Source organism: Glycine soja, chromosome 18 (genome assembly GCF_004193775.1).
Source record: "Glycine soja cultivar W05 chromosome 18, ASM419377v2, whole genome shotgun sequence".
Lineage (NCBI taxonomy): Eukaryota > Viridiplantae > Streptophyta > Magnoliopsida > Fabales > Fabaceae > Glycine > Glycine soja.
Genome location: NC_041019.1, coordinates 52,232,637 through 52,251,163, shown reverse-complemented (window position 1 = coordinate 52,251,163; position 18,527 = coordinate 52,232,637). Strand labels below are relative to the sequence as shown.

At 30.8% G+C, this 18,527-nt stretch overlaps 2 protein-coding genes across 6 annotated transcripts; one reads left to right on the top strand and one right to left on the bottom strand.

Moving 5' to 3' along the window:
- The first annotated feature begins 4,626 nt into the window (after positions 1-4,626).
- On the top strand, positions 4,627-8,491 carry LOC114396409. Of its 4 annotated transcripts, none has more exons than XM_028358372.1 (5): positions 4,627-4,820; positions 5,280-5,378; positions 7,065-7,153; positions 7,648-7,727; positions 8,012-8,491. In XM_028358372.1, the coding sequence occupies exons 3-5, from the start codon at positions 7,082-7,084 to the stop codon at positions 8,271-8,273; spliced, it is 414 nt and encodes a 137-aa protein (XP_028214173.1). In that variant the 5' UTR covers positions 4,627-4,820; positions 5,280-5,378; positions 7,065-7,081; the 3' UTR covers positions 8,274-8,491. The 4 variants fall into 4 exon arrangements, with proteins under 4 accessions (XP_028214173.1, XP_028214172.1, XP_028214174.1 ...); XM_028358371.1 differs by having other exon boundaries at positions 5,258-5,378; XM_028358373.1 differs by lacking the exon at positions 5,280-5,378.
- Positions 8,492-9,124: 633 nt separating this feature from the next.
- LOC114396408 lies at positions 9,125-15,768 on the bottom strand. Of its 2 annotated transcripts, none has more exons than XM_028358367.1 (7): positions 14,440-15,768; positions 13,575-13,853; positions 13,110-13,177; positions 11,309-12,947; positions 11,046-11,182; positions 10,701-10,893; positions 9,125-10,371 (listed from the first exon to the last, which is right to left on the bottom strand). In XM_028358367.1, exons 2-7 carry the CDS (start codon positions 13,723-13,725, stop codon positions 9,758-9,760), a joined length of 2,802 nt encoding a protein of 933 aa, XP_028214168.1. In that variant the 5' UTR covers positions 13,726-13,853; positions 14,440-15,768; the 3' UTR covers positions 9,125-9,757. The 2 variants fall into 2 exon arrangements, with proteins under 2 accessions (XP_028214168.1, XP_028214170.1); XM_028358369.1 differs by having other exon boundaries at positions 10,701-10,881; positions 14,440-15,767.
- Positions 15,769-18,527: the final 2,759 nt, after the last annotated feature.

The window sequence follows — 18,527 nt, the reverse complement described above, 5'->3', positions numbered from 1 at the left end:
GAATTTATGATTATTTTGTAACTTTGTCTATGATTTAATTTGGACTCAAGCATGCACTATAATTGATTAGTGTGTAACGAAAGTGTGTACTTTGTTTATAATTAGTATTAATGCTATCATAAGTCATAACATTAGACCATGTTTGATCATGTTGTATGCAACTTAGTATCCATGCCCTTTCTCTTTTTTTTTTTCTAACAAAATACATATATGAAAACTAAAGCATTTTTCTAGCGCATCCACCACCATGGTTATCAAGTTAATCGCCTAGAGTAGCCTGGACTTTGGCTCAAGCTCCTACTGTAACTCCTGCTTATGCTATAACTCCTACTTCTGTTGCGGTTTTTTGATGCATAAGGTGATTTATAGTATGATCGATCCTTATATTTTATATCTCTTGGTGAGATTGACTTGAATCATAATAAATGTGAGTATAAACACCGTAGATCATCAAAAATGAAATTTTAGCTAATGTAATAACAAACCTGTAATGTCGTCTTTGTCTTGGAGGATGATAGTCTCGATTAGGTATCACCTAGAAACTTAAAATACGTTAATTTTAACAAATAAAGTCATTATATATTTTTGTTAATTTATTTACTCTTATAATATTTATGCATAACACTTACTTTTATCTTCATGTTACGCAATTTTAGTTGAGTGATTATACTCTAATTTTAAAATATTTCCTTATAAATATAAGGATAAATACAAATTATCTTAATTTATATATAATTTTTTTAACTCATTTAACCGTCAATGATATAAAATATCATTAATAATTATATTTATAATTTTTATTTATCAATCAAATTATTTATTTAAATATTTTTTAAAATTATTTATAAACCTGTGCTGTCTAGTTGTTGATTGTTTATGAAGGGCTCACTTCATTAATTCGTTAGGCAATATAAAAGAGCGAGTTCACGGCGATTATTTGTAGGGATGCCCCGAAAATGACATACCTTATGATTGCTTCATGTTCTATAAAGGCTCTAAAAACATTCTAGAGACTTATGAGATTTCCTCGGGCCAGGCCATAAACCTCAACAAATCAGAGGTGTTTTTTAGCTCTAATATTGATGCAAACATCAGGACAAATGTCTTGGTTGACCTTCATTGATTGATGCCAATTATAATTATAATATTCATAAATTGTTCTATCATTAATTTGGTTTAAAATTAAAACGATTGTTAGATAACAATAAATTTTCTAATAATTGTAATTCTCATTATCAGATTTTTATGACAATATTCACCTTAATATTTAAATATAATATACGGTGCAATTCTTTTGCTTTATTGCTTCTCAATTCATCATTTTTTGCTTGCAATTTCAATTCATTCAAATGGCTCCGAAGTCCGAACTAAGACTTTTTTAGACATTATTGGAGTTCTTATGAGGTAGGTAAAAAATGTGAGTACAAGAAAAAATATGCTTGGACTAAGATGTAGGCGAAGATGGTGCTCAAGATCCAATTTTGTTATCAAATTTCTCTTTATTTGAGTTTTTATTGTTTTATTTCTTTAATACTTTAAATTCGACCATATTAAATATTTTGTTCTTCTCACATGTACAGTTGCATACAGATACTCACCAATTATGTGTCAGCCACATACCATCACAACATGTGCTCTTCCTCAACTTCTAATAATAATAATAACTTCAAACTTTATAAAATTGTCACTCTACCAATGAACACAAAAATCCTAATATTTATAATTGCAAGCATAAACTTTGTAAACGTGAGTGAAATAAAAGTACAACATATTGAAATTGTTTGCAACGGATTGTGACAAAAAAACTTAATGTATGTATTACAACACAAGAATGCTAAAATTTGTAGTGCGAGTGAAGTAAGCTTATAACAAGGGGAAAAATGTAATAATTTAAGAGGTTAATTAGATTTGTAGAATTTTTTGTCCCTTCATGGATGTAAAACACTGCGATACTCAACCACGATTTCTTTGATTTTACTTTGTTGATTCAATTACAAGCTATAATTTAATTCGAGGATATATATGGATTCAAAGTAACACTGTACATTCCTTGATGTTTTTGTTGTCTCACCATCACTAGAAAGGAATATATGAAAACCCCCCATCATTCACATGGTCCAATGATTTTCTCCTTATTTTAGGTGTCACATTATAATTAGTGATCAACGGTGATCACATGTTTTATAAATTAGAGATTGAGTGCGAATCAATGCGTTAAGGAGTGATTATGTGCAACTGAATTCAATTTCCATGTATAAATTAGAAGGATACTCAAAATGTTGGAAGAGGAGCTAACAGAGTGTTGAAATTTGATTTATCAATTTTCACTTGTTGTGGTTGAATAGAGTTATTCTTAGGTGTGCAAAAATAAGATCAAACTGTCACATGACTCACTAATGTAAACTTAGTAGGACCATTAGATTAAAATGAAATGAAGGGTTAAGGATTAGTGTAATTTGATATGAGGGATTGTTACGTGTAACTTTAAAAGTGTTACACTTATTCAAAACTTTTGATTTTAATATAATCTTATCAATGGTCTTAATAAAAACAATTTAATAAGGCACATGATTAGTTTCAAGGAAAAAAGGCTCCATTTAAGTGGCTTTTTTGTTGCTAATCACCTGTTGGATTATATATTTAGGGCTGGGATTTAATTGGTAGGTATTGTCAGGTTAAGTAATTTATACACTGCTATTCAATCATAAAATATAATATCTTTAAAAAGTTTGAGTATTATCTTAATTATCTTAAAAATTATATATATCATGTGCTTGATTTACAATATAAAAAATTTTAGATGTGAATCATTATCCATGTGTAAAATATACACTTATAAATGTAATAATTAAAAAGTTATAAAAAAAGTATATATCGTTTGTCCATGTATACGTATTTAATAGCAAAAAATCATTTCAAACATACAGATAAATTATTTAGTTATTATATAATATTCACAATTAAGATATTTGTTTCACAACATAAAGATGAATGTATGAAAACATATAAAAGTTTCTATCTCATATAAGTGGTATCCATTTGATCTCTTTTTTAACTTTTCTCTAAACAACAAATTACAATAAACATTTTAAATTAAAATTTCAACCTTAATTAGTATTGTACGACAATAAATTAATATTCAAATTTAATTGACTGCGTTCAACTTTAATTTTTTTAAATGGAACATGCACAATAATATTTTTTTTATATTGGAATCATTTTAAAATTTTGTATAAGAAAAATATTTTAAAAATGAAAAAAGTAGGAATAAATGGATATATTATTATTTAGTTAGAAAATTTAATTTTAGACATAAAAAATGAATTATTTAGTTATATTCTAATGTTCATAATTAAAGTATTTGTTTCATAATATAAAGATGAGTACAACATGCACAATAATAATCTTTATATATTTTTTAAAATGACGCACGCATGGTAATAATTTTTATTTTTATTTTTTCTTAAAAACGATATAAAATAAAGATTCAAATATAATAAAATAATAAATTTTAATATTTTATATGATAAACATATTTAAATGACTTAGTTGACATCTTAGATGAAAAAGGAATTAATTGAATTAATAGTTAACATAATGTACAAGTTAACAGTTAAATACATATATTTAAATAATTCATCCATCTTTTATGTGAGACCGTGGAGATAAATTATCAATAGAAGTTTTTTTTTTTTTTTTTGTCTTGTGGCACTTCCTTAAGAGTATTCATAATTTTGTTTTGACAAGACTATTAGGTTCAAGAGCAATAGTGGATAGATAAATAGAAAATTCATTGTATTCTCTTCTACATCATAAGAATAAAATATTACTTTCCTTATCAATAGCAAAATTTTGTCTTGTAGCTTATCTTTTGATTGTAATATTATAAGATAAGATTAATATTATGATAATATATAGTTCATCATTCATATATATTTTAGCAACATAATCATCCTTCTTTATAAGTTGAAATAGTTACTGTATTTAATGACAACGTTTTTACAATTTCGTGTTATATAGAAGTATTTTTAGGTATTGTTACCTCTCTCATTGATTGAAATATATGACTTATCCCAATATCAATTATTAAACTTTTTTTTTTAAATTTTATCCCTTATAAATATACATAATAATTTAAATTTTAAATTCAATTTGATTTGATCACTAGTTTGACAAATTTCTTTAATGACTATCTTAAATCACTTTCTTTGTGTCTTTATTTGTATATTTGATTTTCTTAATGCTTATATTTTTTAATTTTATATTTTCATCGTTTTTTAATTGAATTTAATTTATGTTTTTTAAATTACCTTATATCATATATTTAAAATAAAATTTTTATATATATATATATATGTTCAAATATTGATTTGTTATAAATCTTAATTATCACATATTTTATATATTAGAAAATATTTATTGTAAATTTTCTTTATATGAAAATAAATATTTATCTCGTACGTATATTGACATGCTAAAATATTAATTATCTATTAAAAAGTCAAATTTTAATTTTTTCAATAAAACAAAGTAAATAGAGATAGATATTTTTCACCACTTTTTTTTTTTAACAACTGTTACTTTAACTAAAAATTATTATAACTAGCTCCTCCATCTTCACTGTTCTTCTATTGCGATTCACAGAAAACACCACCAACTCAACACAGTCATCATCGTCACTACAAAAAAAAATAATAAAAAAAACACAGAGTCAAACCCTCGACCACACTACAGAGACCCTTCTTCTTCTACTTTGTTCCTCTGTTTCTCTCTCTTACTTTCTCACTCTTTCCGTCAAAGTTTGCAATTTTTCTTCCCAGGTATGCCCCCTATCATTAATCTTCAATATATTGCAATTCCCCCATTATTAATTTTGTTGCTAATATTGATTTTTCTGAAACCCCTTTTGTTCCGTTTCGCCGAATTGTGAATCAAAAACCCTAGTTTTGCTTGTACTGGAATATCCCCAATTTTCAGCTCCGCAATTAGCTTGCGCCGGCATTTCCGAAGTTGGGGAAGAACGAAATAGTAACCGGAATTTCGTTCTCAAAAACCCTAGCTTTGGATCGTGCTTTGGAGTTCTAATTGTGGAGTTTTTCTTTTCTCTCGCATTGGAGTTCTAATAATTTTTAAAGTAAAACTGATAATAATATTATTATATTAAAATTTTAGAATGTTACAAAGTCTAATTACTCTAATCTTAAATTTAAAATTTACTCAATGAAGTCTTATTAATTTAAATCCAACATTTTCTCAGTTGTTAGCTATCTTCTTCTCAGTAGGCAAACACGGCATTGGCCACCTGACCCTCCACCACGCGAACACGACAGACTTCTTTGTATCTTCTTTCCGTCAAATTTCCCAAATTTACTTTCCGGGTATGGCTCCTCACTCTCCCTTTTCATTAATTTTTACTATCTCACCATTATTAATTAATATATACAAAACCCCTTTTGTTACGTTTCGCCAAATTGCCAATAAAAAACCCTAGCTTTGCTCGTACTGGAATATTCCCAATTTTCAGCTCCACAATTAGCTCGCGCACGCGTTTCTGGAGTTGGGGAAGAGCAAAATAGCAATCGGAGCGCGCATTAAATTTGATTTCGTAGATTATTGCTATTGCGTATTCAGCCTCATGTAGAGTATATAGCTTGGATTTGATGTTAAAGTTTAGATTTTTGGTCGATTCAAGTGGTGGGTTGTCTGTTTGCCTCTTGCATCTGAAGCAGTTTCATTTGGTGTCCTTGTTAGTTAGAGCAGGGAAAGTATGATTAAAAAGTGAGGGTATTTTTATTTCAAATTTTCAATGGGTTTTGGAGTTATGCATTGAAAAATGATTTGGTTATATTTTGCAATTTTCTGTTGCCTCTATATTACAATTTATTACTGTTTGAATTTGGATGTGGGTTCAAGACTTGAAGTTCTGATTCTGGCAACTCTAAAATTATTGGCCACAAGTTTATAAGCGATAAAACTTTATATAGGCGTGGTTTCCCTTTTTTTGGTTGTTTTATATCTAGAAGCATTTTAATAGAGTTTCCAATTTCAATCGTTATTTTGTCCACCTGTATAATTGCTGTGATCGTGTGTGTTAGTTGAGGGTAGATTTAGAGTTGCTAACTTCATTGGTATGCTTGTACTATTTTTGAAAACAAGAATTTTATATGGTCAGGCATGGCAGTTTGGTAACATCGGTTTCCAAACATAAAATGTAAAAAAATGTTCAAATTTTGCTTTACTCCAGCTGTCACAAATTTTATGTGTAGAGCTTAGTATTTTTTTTTCTTTGTTCATCTGCTAGTTTCTTCCAATAGCCTGAGCCTAAACAGCTGTCACATGCTGCTTCCTCCTTTCCTCTTTCCTTCATCCATCTCTCAAATCTCAATTGCTCTCTGCTCTGTGTTCAATCTTGTTTCCATGTGAGTATGCACGACAAACAGAAGCCTCCTGGACTGGAGCCCTGATAGATAGATATTCTTGATTTGTCTTTTTTTCAACTTGCAGAATGTTTCTTCAATGTACTTCCGTGATATTTTTGTGTGAAGCTGAAGCACTAGAATTTTTTATAGTTAGTTTTTTTTTTTATTATTTACTAGTGAATAAAGAACAATTCATAATATTAAGAGGTTATCTCAAATATTTCATCTAAACATAATAGCTTTGGATTTTTTAAAAAATGCTCTCTCCCCCCTAATGTGACAAGGAGGTCACAATTTCAAATCCTGAAAACAACCTCCCTACTTGTGCACTAAGTTGGGAGGGCAAGGTTACATACAGTTATCCTTACCCTCCCCACATCTCACTAGGTGGGAGCCTTGTGCATTAAGTTGCCCACTAGTCATTGAAATTATAAAATTTAAGACCTGGTTGAATCAGGGAATATATAATTTGTTAGAATAGAAAATGTAAGTCTGGTAAGCAGTTATTTTTTGAAACATATCATGTTGTCAAATATTTAGAATATATTGGCAGGAATGTATATCAACCATTCTCCTATGTTGTCAGATATGTAGAATATATCAGCATGAGTGTATATTGTATAATCGTTCTCTTCAATTTATCAGGGCACAAAGAGCTTGAAATGAGTGTCACAGAAACACCAAAGAAAACCGGTGCCCCCCAAATTGTTAAGTTGGACAAGGCATTGAAATTGGTAAGCATTTTTTTACCCCTCATGCTGTGGGCGTAGGGTAGGGATTATGTATTTTGTGGTTGTCAAATGGATGGCAAATTATTTGTGGTATTGATGTGCATTCATACAGATTAATTACATTACACTAACAGTAATGAACATTTTATTAAATGTGTTTGCTAAGTTTGTTTAAAGACTAGAGCTTATTATGGGCCTGTTTGTTTTAAGCTTATCTTTCAAAACACTATTATTTTTTAATAAAATAAGCAATTTTCTGCTTTTTTTATTTTATGTTTGTCTAAACTATTTTTTTTTAAAGCAGTTTTCTGTTTTTCTTTAGATGCAAATCCTATCTGCTTCTTAAAAAATATTTTTTAAAAAGTACTTTTCCATTTTTCAGAATTCCATATCCAGTGATTTCCATCTTTCAGAAGGATTTACTCAACTTGATTTATATCAAAATATTGTGAATTTGTTGCTGTGGGTGCCTAAATTTCAACCATTCTGATTGGCAGGCAGAGTTATGGGTAAATAATATGAGCAAAGATGCAGATGATGATAGAACAAATGCGGATGTAGAGGGTCGACCTTCTAGGTCAGTATATCTGCCACCAATAGTTTGTTCATTTTTCTTTAGCAAATCTATTTTTATAAAATTAGCTCTCCATTAGCTAGTTTATAGATGTCCTCTCATCTTTTAGAGAAGCATATGAGAGAACTTCTACAAATTAGCTAATGGAGAAGCTCACTTTATTTTTTTTCTTTTTATTTTCTTTTCATACAATTGCTTCTAGGAAAGCTTACACCTAAACTGGCCCGTTACTTGTTTGTTTGCCATGGTAATTATTGCTCATGTTGTGCCATCACACAACTTTGTAGGCTTGGTCTAGGTGCAAAAGTTTCACGCCAATCAAAATTTGTGCCTTCAGATGACCCTGTTGAAAGGAAATTGTATGCCAAGTTGAATGCTGAAAAAAGAAAAGCAGCTAATATTGCTAAAGAGTCTGCCACAATTGCAAGAGATGCTTTAGATGACGATGAAGACAATGAAGACTTAGATAGCAGAGCTAATGCATTTACCAAGAGGAAGGCAACAGCTCCTTTGATCTCGTCTATGTTGCGAAATAAGAAGCAGAAGTGACATTTAATAATGAGTTATTTTTTTCTGTAAGGCTGTAAATTATCACATAGTTTGCATTTGCCTTGCAGGAATTTTTCCTTCAACCAAGTGTAATACATGGGAATATCATCGAACATAGTTATGTACTTGAGGAAAAAAAGATAATTTTACTAGTTTATGGCCTATTCTATTCCCATCCACATTTTTTTACATTAAATACTAGATGAATATTTGTGTTGTTTTATGAGTTATAGTGACTTGGCTAATTACATATTGTCACACAATTTGTTTATTTATTAACTGAATGAACATTTGTTCAAAACAACCATTTTACATTTTAAATGATGATCCTTCAATTTATGTCTAGCATATATAATATTAAGTCTATCTAAACTATGCCCGTTGTGAATTGGTCCTTTTAATTGAGGACTTAATTTGACTTTATAAAAACGTTTGTAAAATTCCAACAATTTTGCAATCTAACGAGTGTTTTGAATCAAGACATTAGAAGATTGTTGACTTAATCTGCAGTGCATATTTGGAACGTATATAATTTAATTTAAAACGTTCAATTAGCATTTCTTAACATTTTGGATTACATATACTCCTAAAATATGCAAAACACTAATGAAGCATTATTTGCATTAGATGTACAGTACACTTAAATAGTGAAATTCAAATTAATAAAACTACTTGACAAGTTGACATGTATGTTCAAATTCCTTTCTAATATTGAAATTCAGTTAAATAACAATTACAGCTATTTCTATTTGTTGATAATTGCTTAAGTTTTAAATGTCCATGATATTGGACATCTCTTTTAGAAAGGTCTCAGCCAGGAAAAGAAGCAAAACCAAGAACAATAGTAGTAATTCACACGGAGAGTTTTAAAGCATGCTGCAGCTTCCTAGTTTCTTTATTGTCAACTTGTCATTCATATTTCTGCTCAGTTCTTCCCTTCGAAACCACAGAAAGCTGAGTGTACATTATTTCCAAACTTTGTGAAATCAATATAGGTTAACCAAAAAGCAAGTATACAAAGGATGATACAAACAAAATTACAACACACCATCTAATGGGATCAGCAAATCAAACTTTACAAAATCTACAATCAAACACCTTTGGCCTTCACTGGGTGAAGTGAGTCACACACCGAATAGAACTGTCGCTTTGTCTGTTTGTCATTGTAAACAAGCTTAATTTTTTTTCCACATTATACTATCCAATATCAAAATTTACTTCTTGTGACTTATTTGAGTATCCTCAATCTCACTCACATTATACTATCCAATATCAAAATAGTCAGGTAGGGTGAAAAGAAACATTACCAAGGTCCATGTATATGCTTTAAAGAAGTCTATAACTCTCCATTATTCTTCCTGATCAATTTTCATCACCTCTCTACTTTCCTTCCACCTCACACATGTGAATTCCTTTAACATCTTGCATGATCAAAAGGCAGTGAGTTGTCTTTTAAGTGGAAGCTGCTCTCATTGTTCTTCAACTCAAATTGAAGCAGAGAAACATTTACTTTCTGGACTTTCAATCACAAGGCTCAAAATGGTGTCTTCCATCAGTTCAGCAAGAATGGCCTCACCCATCTCAAAACCAATTGTTTCCGTGTCAAGTCCAAGGTCCATCCATGTCCCCCTTCTTGCCATGTCTTTCCTAACAATTTGCTCTAAAGTGCGTGGTGGGGGCAAGGGAAGCATATGCCAGCACACTCCTTCCCAGACCTTTAAAGTAACCCTTTTCATACTTGGAGTTAGCCTTGTGCTAGGATTTACAAACGAAACCCAAGGTGAGGCCCCAAAGTAATGCTGACAAATCTCCATGAGAACTTCATTGATAGAGTCAAATAGGAGCTTCTGATTGTTGCAAAGCAGGTTCGAGAAGAGCTCTACCTGATCAAACAAGGAAGGATCCAGTATCTTGTCTGAGGAAAGGCATTTCATCAACAACTGATCTGTAGTTAAGCCAGAGGCATGCAAGACAGCTTTGATGTAGTCATATATCAATTCACTTTCTTCAAAACAATATTTTCTTCTATCAAATTGTTCTGCAGGTGAAGAGTCGTGCTCTTCAAATTTAATTTGTAGAGGTTGTACTGGTAATTTAACTGAAAGTAATTAAAATTAATAAGAAAAATAAAAAGGGTTAGTTGGTTGCTCAAAAACAGTTCCAGCTTCGTTCATCTGTAGGGAATAAAAAGGACAAGAATGTAAAACCAAACAAATATCCGAGACTGAAACTATTTCTGGATGAAGTATGATTTACAGAACCCCAGTAACCAGTATGCTGTTTTTATTTCTACTTTTAGTTTAGAGTTTTAGAGAAAATAGACAACTGCAACATAAAAGTTTCTAGGTCTTGTTTCTAAAAAATGGTTTTCACTTTTAAGAACATAGCCAGAGATGCCCCTCAAGGTTCTAGTGCAGGAATGTTTACCAGGTTGATATCTGGAGTGCCCAGGGCCAAAGTCATCATCTGAAAATGATGTATCAAGAACAGATACAGGACTCGGTCGCCCAGATACATCTGTACCATTTTCTAGCTCTTCAATTTTCTTAGTGATGGAAGATTGAGGAGATGACAGTAGAGATGATGATTGGTTCTCTTCTGGTATGTCCTGTAGAAGAATCTAATGAGAGTTTAGACTTCAGATAAAATCTTACAGATATTGGGGCTGTGGAAGAAATCTTCAGGAGCCATTATATAACTCACTTTGATTATATTTCTAGCAAATTTATCCCTAAATCAATTATAGTTAAAAATATAATGTAGTAACATTACCTGATTCAAACATTCAGAACATCCTGCACCATCAGGAATTTCTGAGATATCAATATTTTGGTCCTTTCCTATGATGAAACCATTTGGATCCAAAGACGATTCCAAATCATTTTTCTCTTTTGTAGATTCTACATTACCTGCATAAAAATTAAGAAATGATAAAGATGAAATATATATATATATATATATAAACAAGCATACACTCCAAAGTTTATCATAGCATCTACAACTTAAGTCATGTACTTTGAAGTTGAACATGGTACCTTCAGTAACTATCTCATCTCTAACAGGATAACAGGCTTCAGATGTATTGACATGATTAACATCATGGGAGAGATTCGACACCAACTTAATTTCTTGAACTTTATTGTCAGATCTTTCATCACAAATGCTTGACTGCTTCTCTGAATTGTTAATTTCCTGATCTGGAAGACCAATACGTGTTGCTGGTTTGGGGGACAACTTATCCTCACTAACCTCCCTAGTTTTGTCTGAGGAAGAAAATCTTGCCTGTGCAGTCACGGAATGATGCTCTAAATCCCTTCCAGGACTTGAAAAGTTGTACTCGGGAAGAGAAAGTATTCTCCCAAGGGTTTTGGGCATCTGCCTGCTTGAAATGTTTGTGTTCTCATCAGCATTATCTAGCATCTCACACAGATGTTTCCTAGCCTCAATATATATGTTAGAAACACTTTGATTGGGAATACCACTTTCATGTTCCACATTCAATTCAGAGTCTTTCATTGTACCGGTCTTGTTTCCTTTCACTACATTAAACATTGGTCTTGTAATTTTTTCAATGAAGAAATGGTCTTTATTAGGAGATCTCATTCCAGCATTATCTTTGCATTTTCCTCTTGGCAGCTTATTTTGACGTTCAACGGGGAGTTTGCGTGGGATCAATTCAGGGTTTCCATGCCTCTCCTTTCCCATAGCACATTTCAATTTCCTTTTTATCTCTGTAAGAGAAAAATGTGAACCAACTCTCACTGAAGGATTTTTGTACTGGGCGATGTCATGAGAATTTAGCGTTGAGGCAAGGTTGTTTCCACTTTCAGAAATTTGCATGCCTGTTAGGGCAGGTTTCAAAATGACAATTCTATTTGAAAATTCAGTTTTCTCATTTTCATTTGTTGAATCTTTTGGTTGAGACTTCACCCTTTTCCTGAAAAAGTTACGATGCTTGCGGTTGGCAGTCTCCCTAGTTTGTTTCAGTTTAACAAGTTCATGTTCAGAGCAGTTGGAGCTGGTAACTGAACTGCATTCTTTGCCACCTCTCCCTTGAGCATTTTCCAACTCCTGAATGTATTTCAATAAGTGTGAATTAGGGTCTTGTAGAAGTCTAAGAAACAATTGCTTATCTGAACTTATAACCTGAAGTGCTTCCATGAGTTCATGTGAGCTAAGCAATTGTCCATCTTCAGGCAGATCTTTCCCATTCAATCTCATCTGATTTGCAAATTCATGGATTGCATTAGCTAGGTTTTCAGAGATAACATGCTTTTGGTTTGACTGTTCATCAATTTTGCCATGATCATCATTCATCATGGAACAAGCAGCTTCAACATGACAAAAATCATCCATTATTTTGTTCAAATCTAGATTATCTTTTGACTGTTGTCTTGAATGCGGTTTATGTGAAAATTCAGATTTCAAGGTTGCATCTGAATTCAAATCATGGCTATCCATATCACGGCTTTTCTTGCGAGATTTCTTTTTTCTTTTGGAATCTGTCTTTGGGGGGCCTTCATGCCCTAATCTGGATTGCTTTGATTCTACTTCAGCATTACCTTGGTCCTTTATTTCATCCTGGTCAATGATCATCTCTTCTTCTATGAGTTTCTTCACACTAAGCTTATCTGCATCATTTGTCAGTGTTAGTCTCTTACTCTCTCCTCTGTCCTGAAACATAGATGATATAGACGAGACATACTGTTAGCACATGGCAAATAACCTAATGTTACTTTAGAATTTTGCCAATTTTATTGTAATCAAACTTCAACTTTTTGGTTGAGAAAAAGAAAAAAAAAAGATTTGCAAAAGTATATGGATGGACAGACTTACAAAATTGCCTTCATATTCTTCATCCAAATTGCTCAACACTTCAAACTTGTTCTTGGTAAGTGCAGCACCTGCAGAAAACAAAATGAAATTCAAAGATTATTGTGATTCTTTTCCGCAAATGCAGGACAGTTGAACTACAAAATATTACATGATAAGTTGATAACTATACACAAGGAAAGCATACTATGATGACAGATTTGTACTAAAAAACATTGTAAAACATTTACTGATAGAAAACATTTGCAACAGCATTGCTTCTAAAAGTAAACATGACCATAGAAAAGATATATAAAATAGCACAGAAGTATATTCCAATTTTTTTCATTCCAAATTATTTATCACAAACACATTTTGTTATACTATATTTAGCATAAAGATACCCTTCCTGTGGATATATAGATATACACACAAATGCAAAGTGGTCAATTTCAGAAGTACAAATTTAGATGTTAAAACATTTCTTACCAACAGCATGCTTGCTGCCATGCCTCCTATCCGCAATCAACTTCCGAGTAAAGCGGGCATGACGAAAGTCAAATATACTAATAAAACCCCACATACATCCTGACTGATCTTTCTCATAATTCACAGGGAATCTTTGGCACCTCTTTGCCATAATGATTGATTGGCACAGTTGACTTCCGTTTTTCCTTTTTTCCCTTTTCTCAGGATGCTAATAAGGTAATATTGACCTTATGTTGCCTATGCTCATACAAAACTCCTCTCACTGTAATCTTGCACAACCTGATTGATGGACAAAAACAGGAAGTCAATAAATGCTGTTCAAAGTCATGGTTAGTGTACAACACCCTAACAAGGGAAAGATAGTGTATGCTAAATATCTGTAGGCCAGACTAATCTCTTGATGCTAACAAGTTTGTTCAAATCAACTCATGCAAGAAACATATCAACCTGTTCACATGATTAAAGGATTTAAACTCAGACACACAACAACAACAACAACAACAGCAGCAGCAGCAACAGCAACGACAACAACGTAAGTCTTATATCCTATTAGGTAAGGTCAGCTATATGGATCGTAAGTCTTATATGGATCATACAATACCAATGGATTCAATTAAAAGATCAAATTCTCAGGGATATTATTCACCGTGACTAAACTCAGTCACACAGATTCACCAAAAAAAAAGAAGAAAAAGAAACTCAGTTACACAGCTGATCATCTGAATCATCAACTCCTCAGAGCACAAAAATCTGCTTTCTACTGAAAACGGAATAAGATGCAACTTAATTGAGTGGTTAGGCATTCAGGCATGTAAGAAAAAGCTAAAAAGAGTTATAGGAAAATATGATTGATTGAACCAAGTACCTATAGTCCGGGATTTTTCTTACTCAACATGTTGAAGGAGCATAAGGCTGAGATGCAGCTTGGTGAGTTCACTCTCAAAGCATTTAAGAATTCCAATTTCACTCCCCCAAGTTTCCTAACCGAGTGAATCTCAGAGAAGCAATATAAGATTTCTTTGGAGGGAAAGGTATCAATGCCTTCTTTCTTCATGCACAGACCATAACCAGAACATGTTCCACAGCAAAAAGCTGAAAATTGCAGTCCACTCTTCCCATCAAAGAAAAAAGGGCAAGCAATTGAGACACCTAGCCACCATTATTCAGTGAATCCCCCCTTTCTTCCAATATGGGAAAAAGAAAGTTGAATGATTAAACGTAATGAAAAAATTTGATAATAACATAAAAAAAGCTTCACACACACAAAAGCTTGGTCCCAGCACTGTCAAATCCAAATGTCACAATCACCAATTGAAACAGAACTCCATAATTTCTGCATAACAGAACCATGAATGAAATCAACAGTGCATTTATCTTCTTTCACCACAGAAGAAACATCCAATTAGTTCCCCAATAATTTAGCAACAACAACAACACATCATCATAGAGGTGTTTCCCAAGACATTCCCACTCAACTGTGAACTCTTGCACACCATTCTCACTGAAACTCTACAACAAAACAAAAAAAAAAACAATCTGTATCACCAAACTCTCCCTCAGCCTCAGTTTCACCAAGACACATATAGGTAGATAGAAAAAATGCCTTGTGAACACTATATTCTCACAGAACAATGTTTTTTTTTTGGGGGGGGGGGGGGGGGGGGGGGGGGGGGTGAAACTGGCATCAAATTTTACCAAAAGAAAAAAAGACCACCCCAAAAGAAAAAGAACAAGACTTTTCCTATTGGGTTTCTTTTTGACAACCCAAAAGATAAGAAAAATGCTAACTTGCACCGACCCACGATTGTTTAACGCGGAATTTTTATGCGGGCAGCCATTAAAGACTGAGAAAAAGTGGCAGAAAGAAGAGAGAGAAGGTTACTATGGGATCGTGAGAAAGTGAAAGGGGAGAACTTTTACAACGTTGTTGTTGTTGGTGTTGCTGTTTGTTGTGTGGCAGAAGAGGAAGAAGAATACGTGAGAGTTGGGACAGTATACTAGAGGTGCGGGCCCATATACGATGAGCTTTTGTCAAATTCTACGTAGAAAAAAAATGTCTGTGTTTTTGGGGTGTCACCATTTTCTGTTGTGTTTTCAATTTCAGCATCAAAGTCATCACCTGCAGAGATGCTTTGCACACACATCCATATATGGATAGAATACTCCTCTTCTGTGCTGAATTTCTGTCTCTTGTGGTTTGGACTTTGGATTCGGGTGAAAATATAGGCAAAATAAAGATAATAATATACTACAAGAGTAGTTTGAGTAAATAATTATGTCCTAAAAATCATATCAATTTTTTATTAGTTAGTACTATAAATATTTTTGCTCAGGATAATATTGGACAATACATGCATGTTAACCTCAAAATGTAATAACGGATTAGAAATTTATAATATATATATATATATATAAATTAGTTATCAATAAAATTAATAAATATTTGTATCGATCACATAAAAATAAAAACTAAAAATGTAATGTTTTTTCTATTATTATTGAGATATAAGGAGGAAGTATTACTTTTCTTTTTTCTTTTTTAATAAAAATATGTTAAATGCTTTTGCTTATTGATTTTTCACGAGAGGATAGAAAAAAGAATATTATATGTCTAATGTGATCATGTTTGTCAGTCTTCCTTACTTAATTTTTCATTACAGTTAAAAAAGAAGTTTTATTTTTTCTATCTGTCTTTTCATTTTCCAATTTGAATGATAATTTGATGACGGTTCATTATGGTAGAAACAGATTGTGACTTTAATAGTGTTGTTTAGTTCAAAGAAGGAAAATGGAAGGTAATCGTGATGGAGCAACAAACCAGATATTAAAAACAAATTAATGAGAAAGGAGTTGCCAATAAAGTTTATTTAACCGGGGGAGGGGATCAACAAATCCATTAAAACGAAAAATGAGAAATTATTCTTAATATATATATCTATTTTAGAAATGATTATCTATAACTGAAAATGTAAAATAATGATTTTGTTTTACTCTTTTGCTTGTAAACAGTAAATTTTGTATTCGTAAGAAAACAATAATTTTTTTAATATATATATATATATATACACACACAAAAAGTATATGGATTTTTTTTAATTTCTATAATTTTCATTTCATACAAGAAATATATATATTTTTATTTTAAGAGGAAATCAAGTTTTTAAAATTATTTTTGAACTTGACATTGAATTACTCTTGCTTTTACATATCTTTGGATAGAATGGAAAATTTAAAATCACTTCGTTTTTTGGCAAAGATTATGGATTGATTTTTTTATTTAATTATTTTAAAACGCAAGGCATTACTTAATTTCTCTTGAACTTGGGAATTGCTGGAGTTCTCATACTCAGGGACGTTGGAAACCAAACCAAAACCTTTTGTAGACAGTCAAACTGATAAAAAAAATAAAAATCTAAAAAATTGTATAATTTTTGTAGTTCGGTTAGATTTTAAAATCTTATTATAAAAAATTAAATCAAATTGAACAAATAGTATATTCTAATTATATTGATTTTTATTGTGATAATTAATAATAAATAAATAAATAATTTATTTTTTATTTATTTTATAATCAAGATGTATATTTTATTTTTATATGTTAATAAAGATGTACTAATATTATTAAAAAAAATATTAAATATGAAGTGATAATATTATTTACTAATATTATTTTATATTTATGCTAAATAGAAATGAAGATAATAATTTTTAGCTAAAATATGTTAAATAAAATTTATTTTTAAAATTATATAATAATTATGTAAGTTTCTAGTTGATAGATTTAAATTATAATAATAAAATTAAAAAATTATGAAACCAAACAAAATTAAACCATAAAAAATTAATTTGGTTTGTTTCATATTTAATATTATATTTAAATCGAATCATATTTTTATTTTATATTTGATTTGAATTATTTTTTATCTAAAAAATCAAATCAATATGAACACCCTAGTCATACTAACATTTTTCAGGAATATAAGATTAACGGAACATGATACTCAAATTAACTGTTTTTTAATTAAAATATATCTAAAAAAATTAAAATTTTGGGGTTAACTACTAAGTTGTCATAGTCAACATTTTCCAAAACATAAAATGTTATCAATATAATGATAACGTGCATCAATTCAACTTAAATTTAAACGTGTATCATTTGAAAATTAAACTTAAATGTGTGATTTATTTATTTTATTTTAATTTTACAAATAATGTCTATTCTCAATTCTACACAATATTTTTCCACAACAGAGTCCAAAGAACACAAGCCTAAAAAAGAAACAAAAAGAAAATATTTACATGTGAAAATAAGACAATAACCACGACACACTTGAGAGCACCAGACCAAAATAAATCTCCAAACGGCAAAATCATACCCCTAATTGGTGTAGAAAAAAAAATACAACGTAAATTAGTTTATCTAGACAAAAAATAAATTAAAAAAAAAAGTTACCAGAGGTTTCTTCTCCAATATTAAAAGAAAGACAAAGATGGAAGGTTAAATTTAGTTCCCTTACTTTTACTCTTCCTCCTTTTAAATCTTTTAATCAATTTTTTTTTTTAAATCTCTCCTTTGATATATTTTATATATAAAAAAGAAAATTGGACTTCTTTAAATCCATGACTGCACTTTATAATTAATAACTATAGTTATAATGACTTCATAGTTTTTTATCAATATCTTCATGGATTGTAGTGTTGGCCACTTTTAACCGAATATGTTAGAGGTAGACCTGTGATTGATTACAAGACAATATCATAATGAAATGCAACAAGAAAGAAGAGTATAAAAAAACTGTAATTTTTTTCCTTTAAAGTTAAATGATTCTGTTTAAAAGTGAAGACACGAAATCATGTCTACACCTAAGACAATAAGAGTAAACAATCATATAACAATATTACTATCATACGTACAATTTGCAAATAATAATAATAAAGTGCTGAGTAAATTTT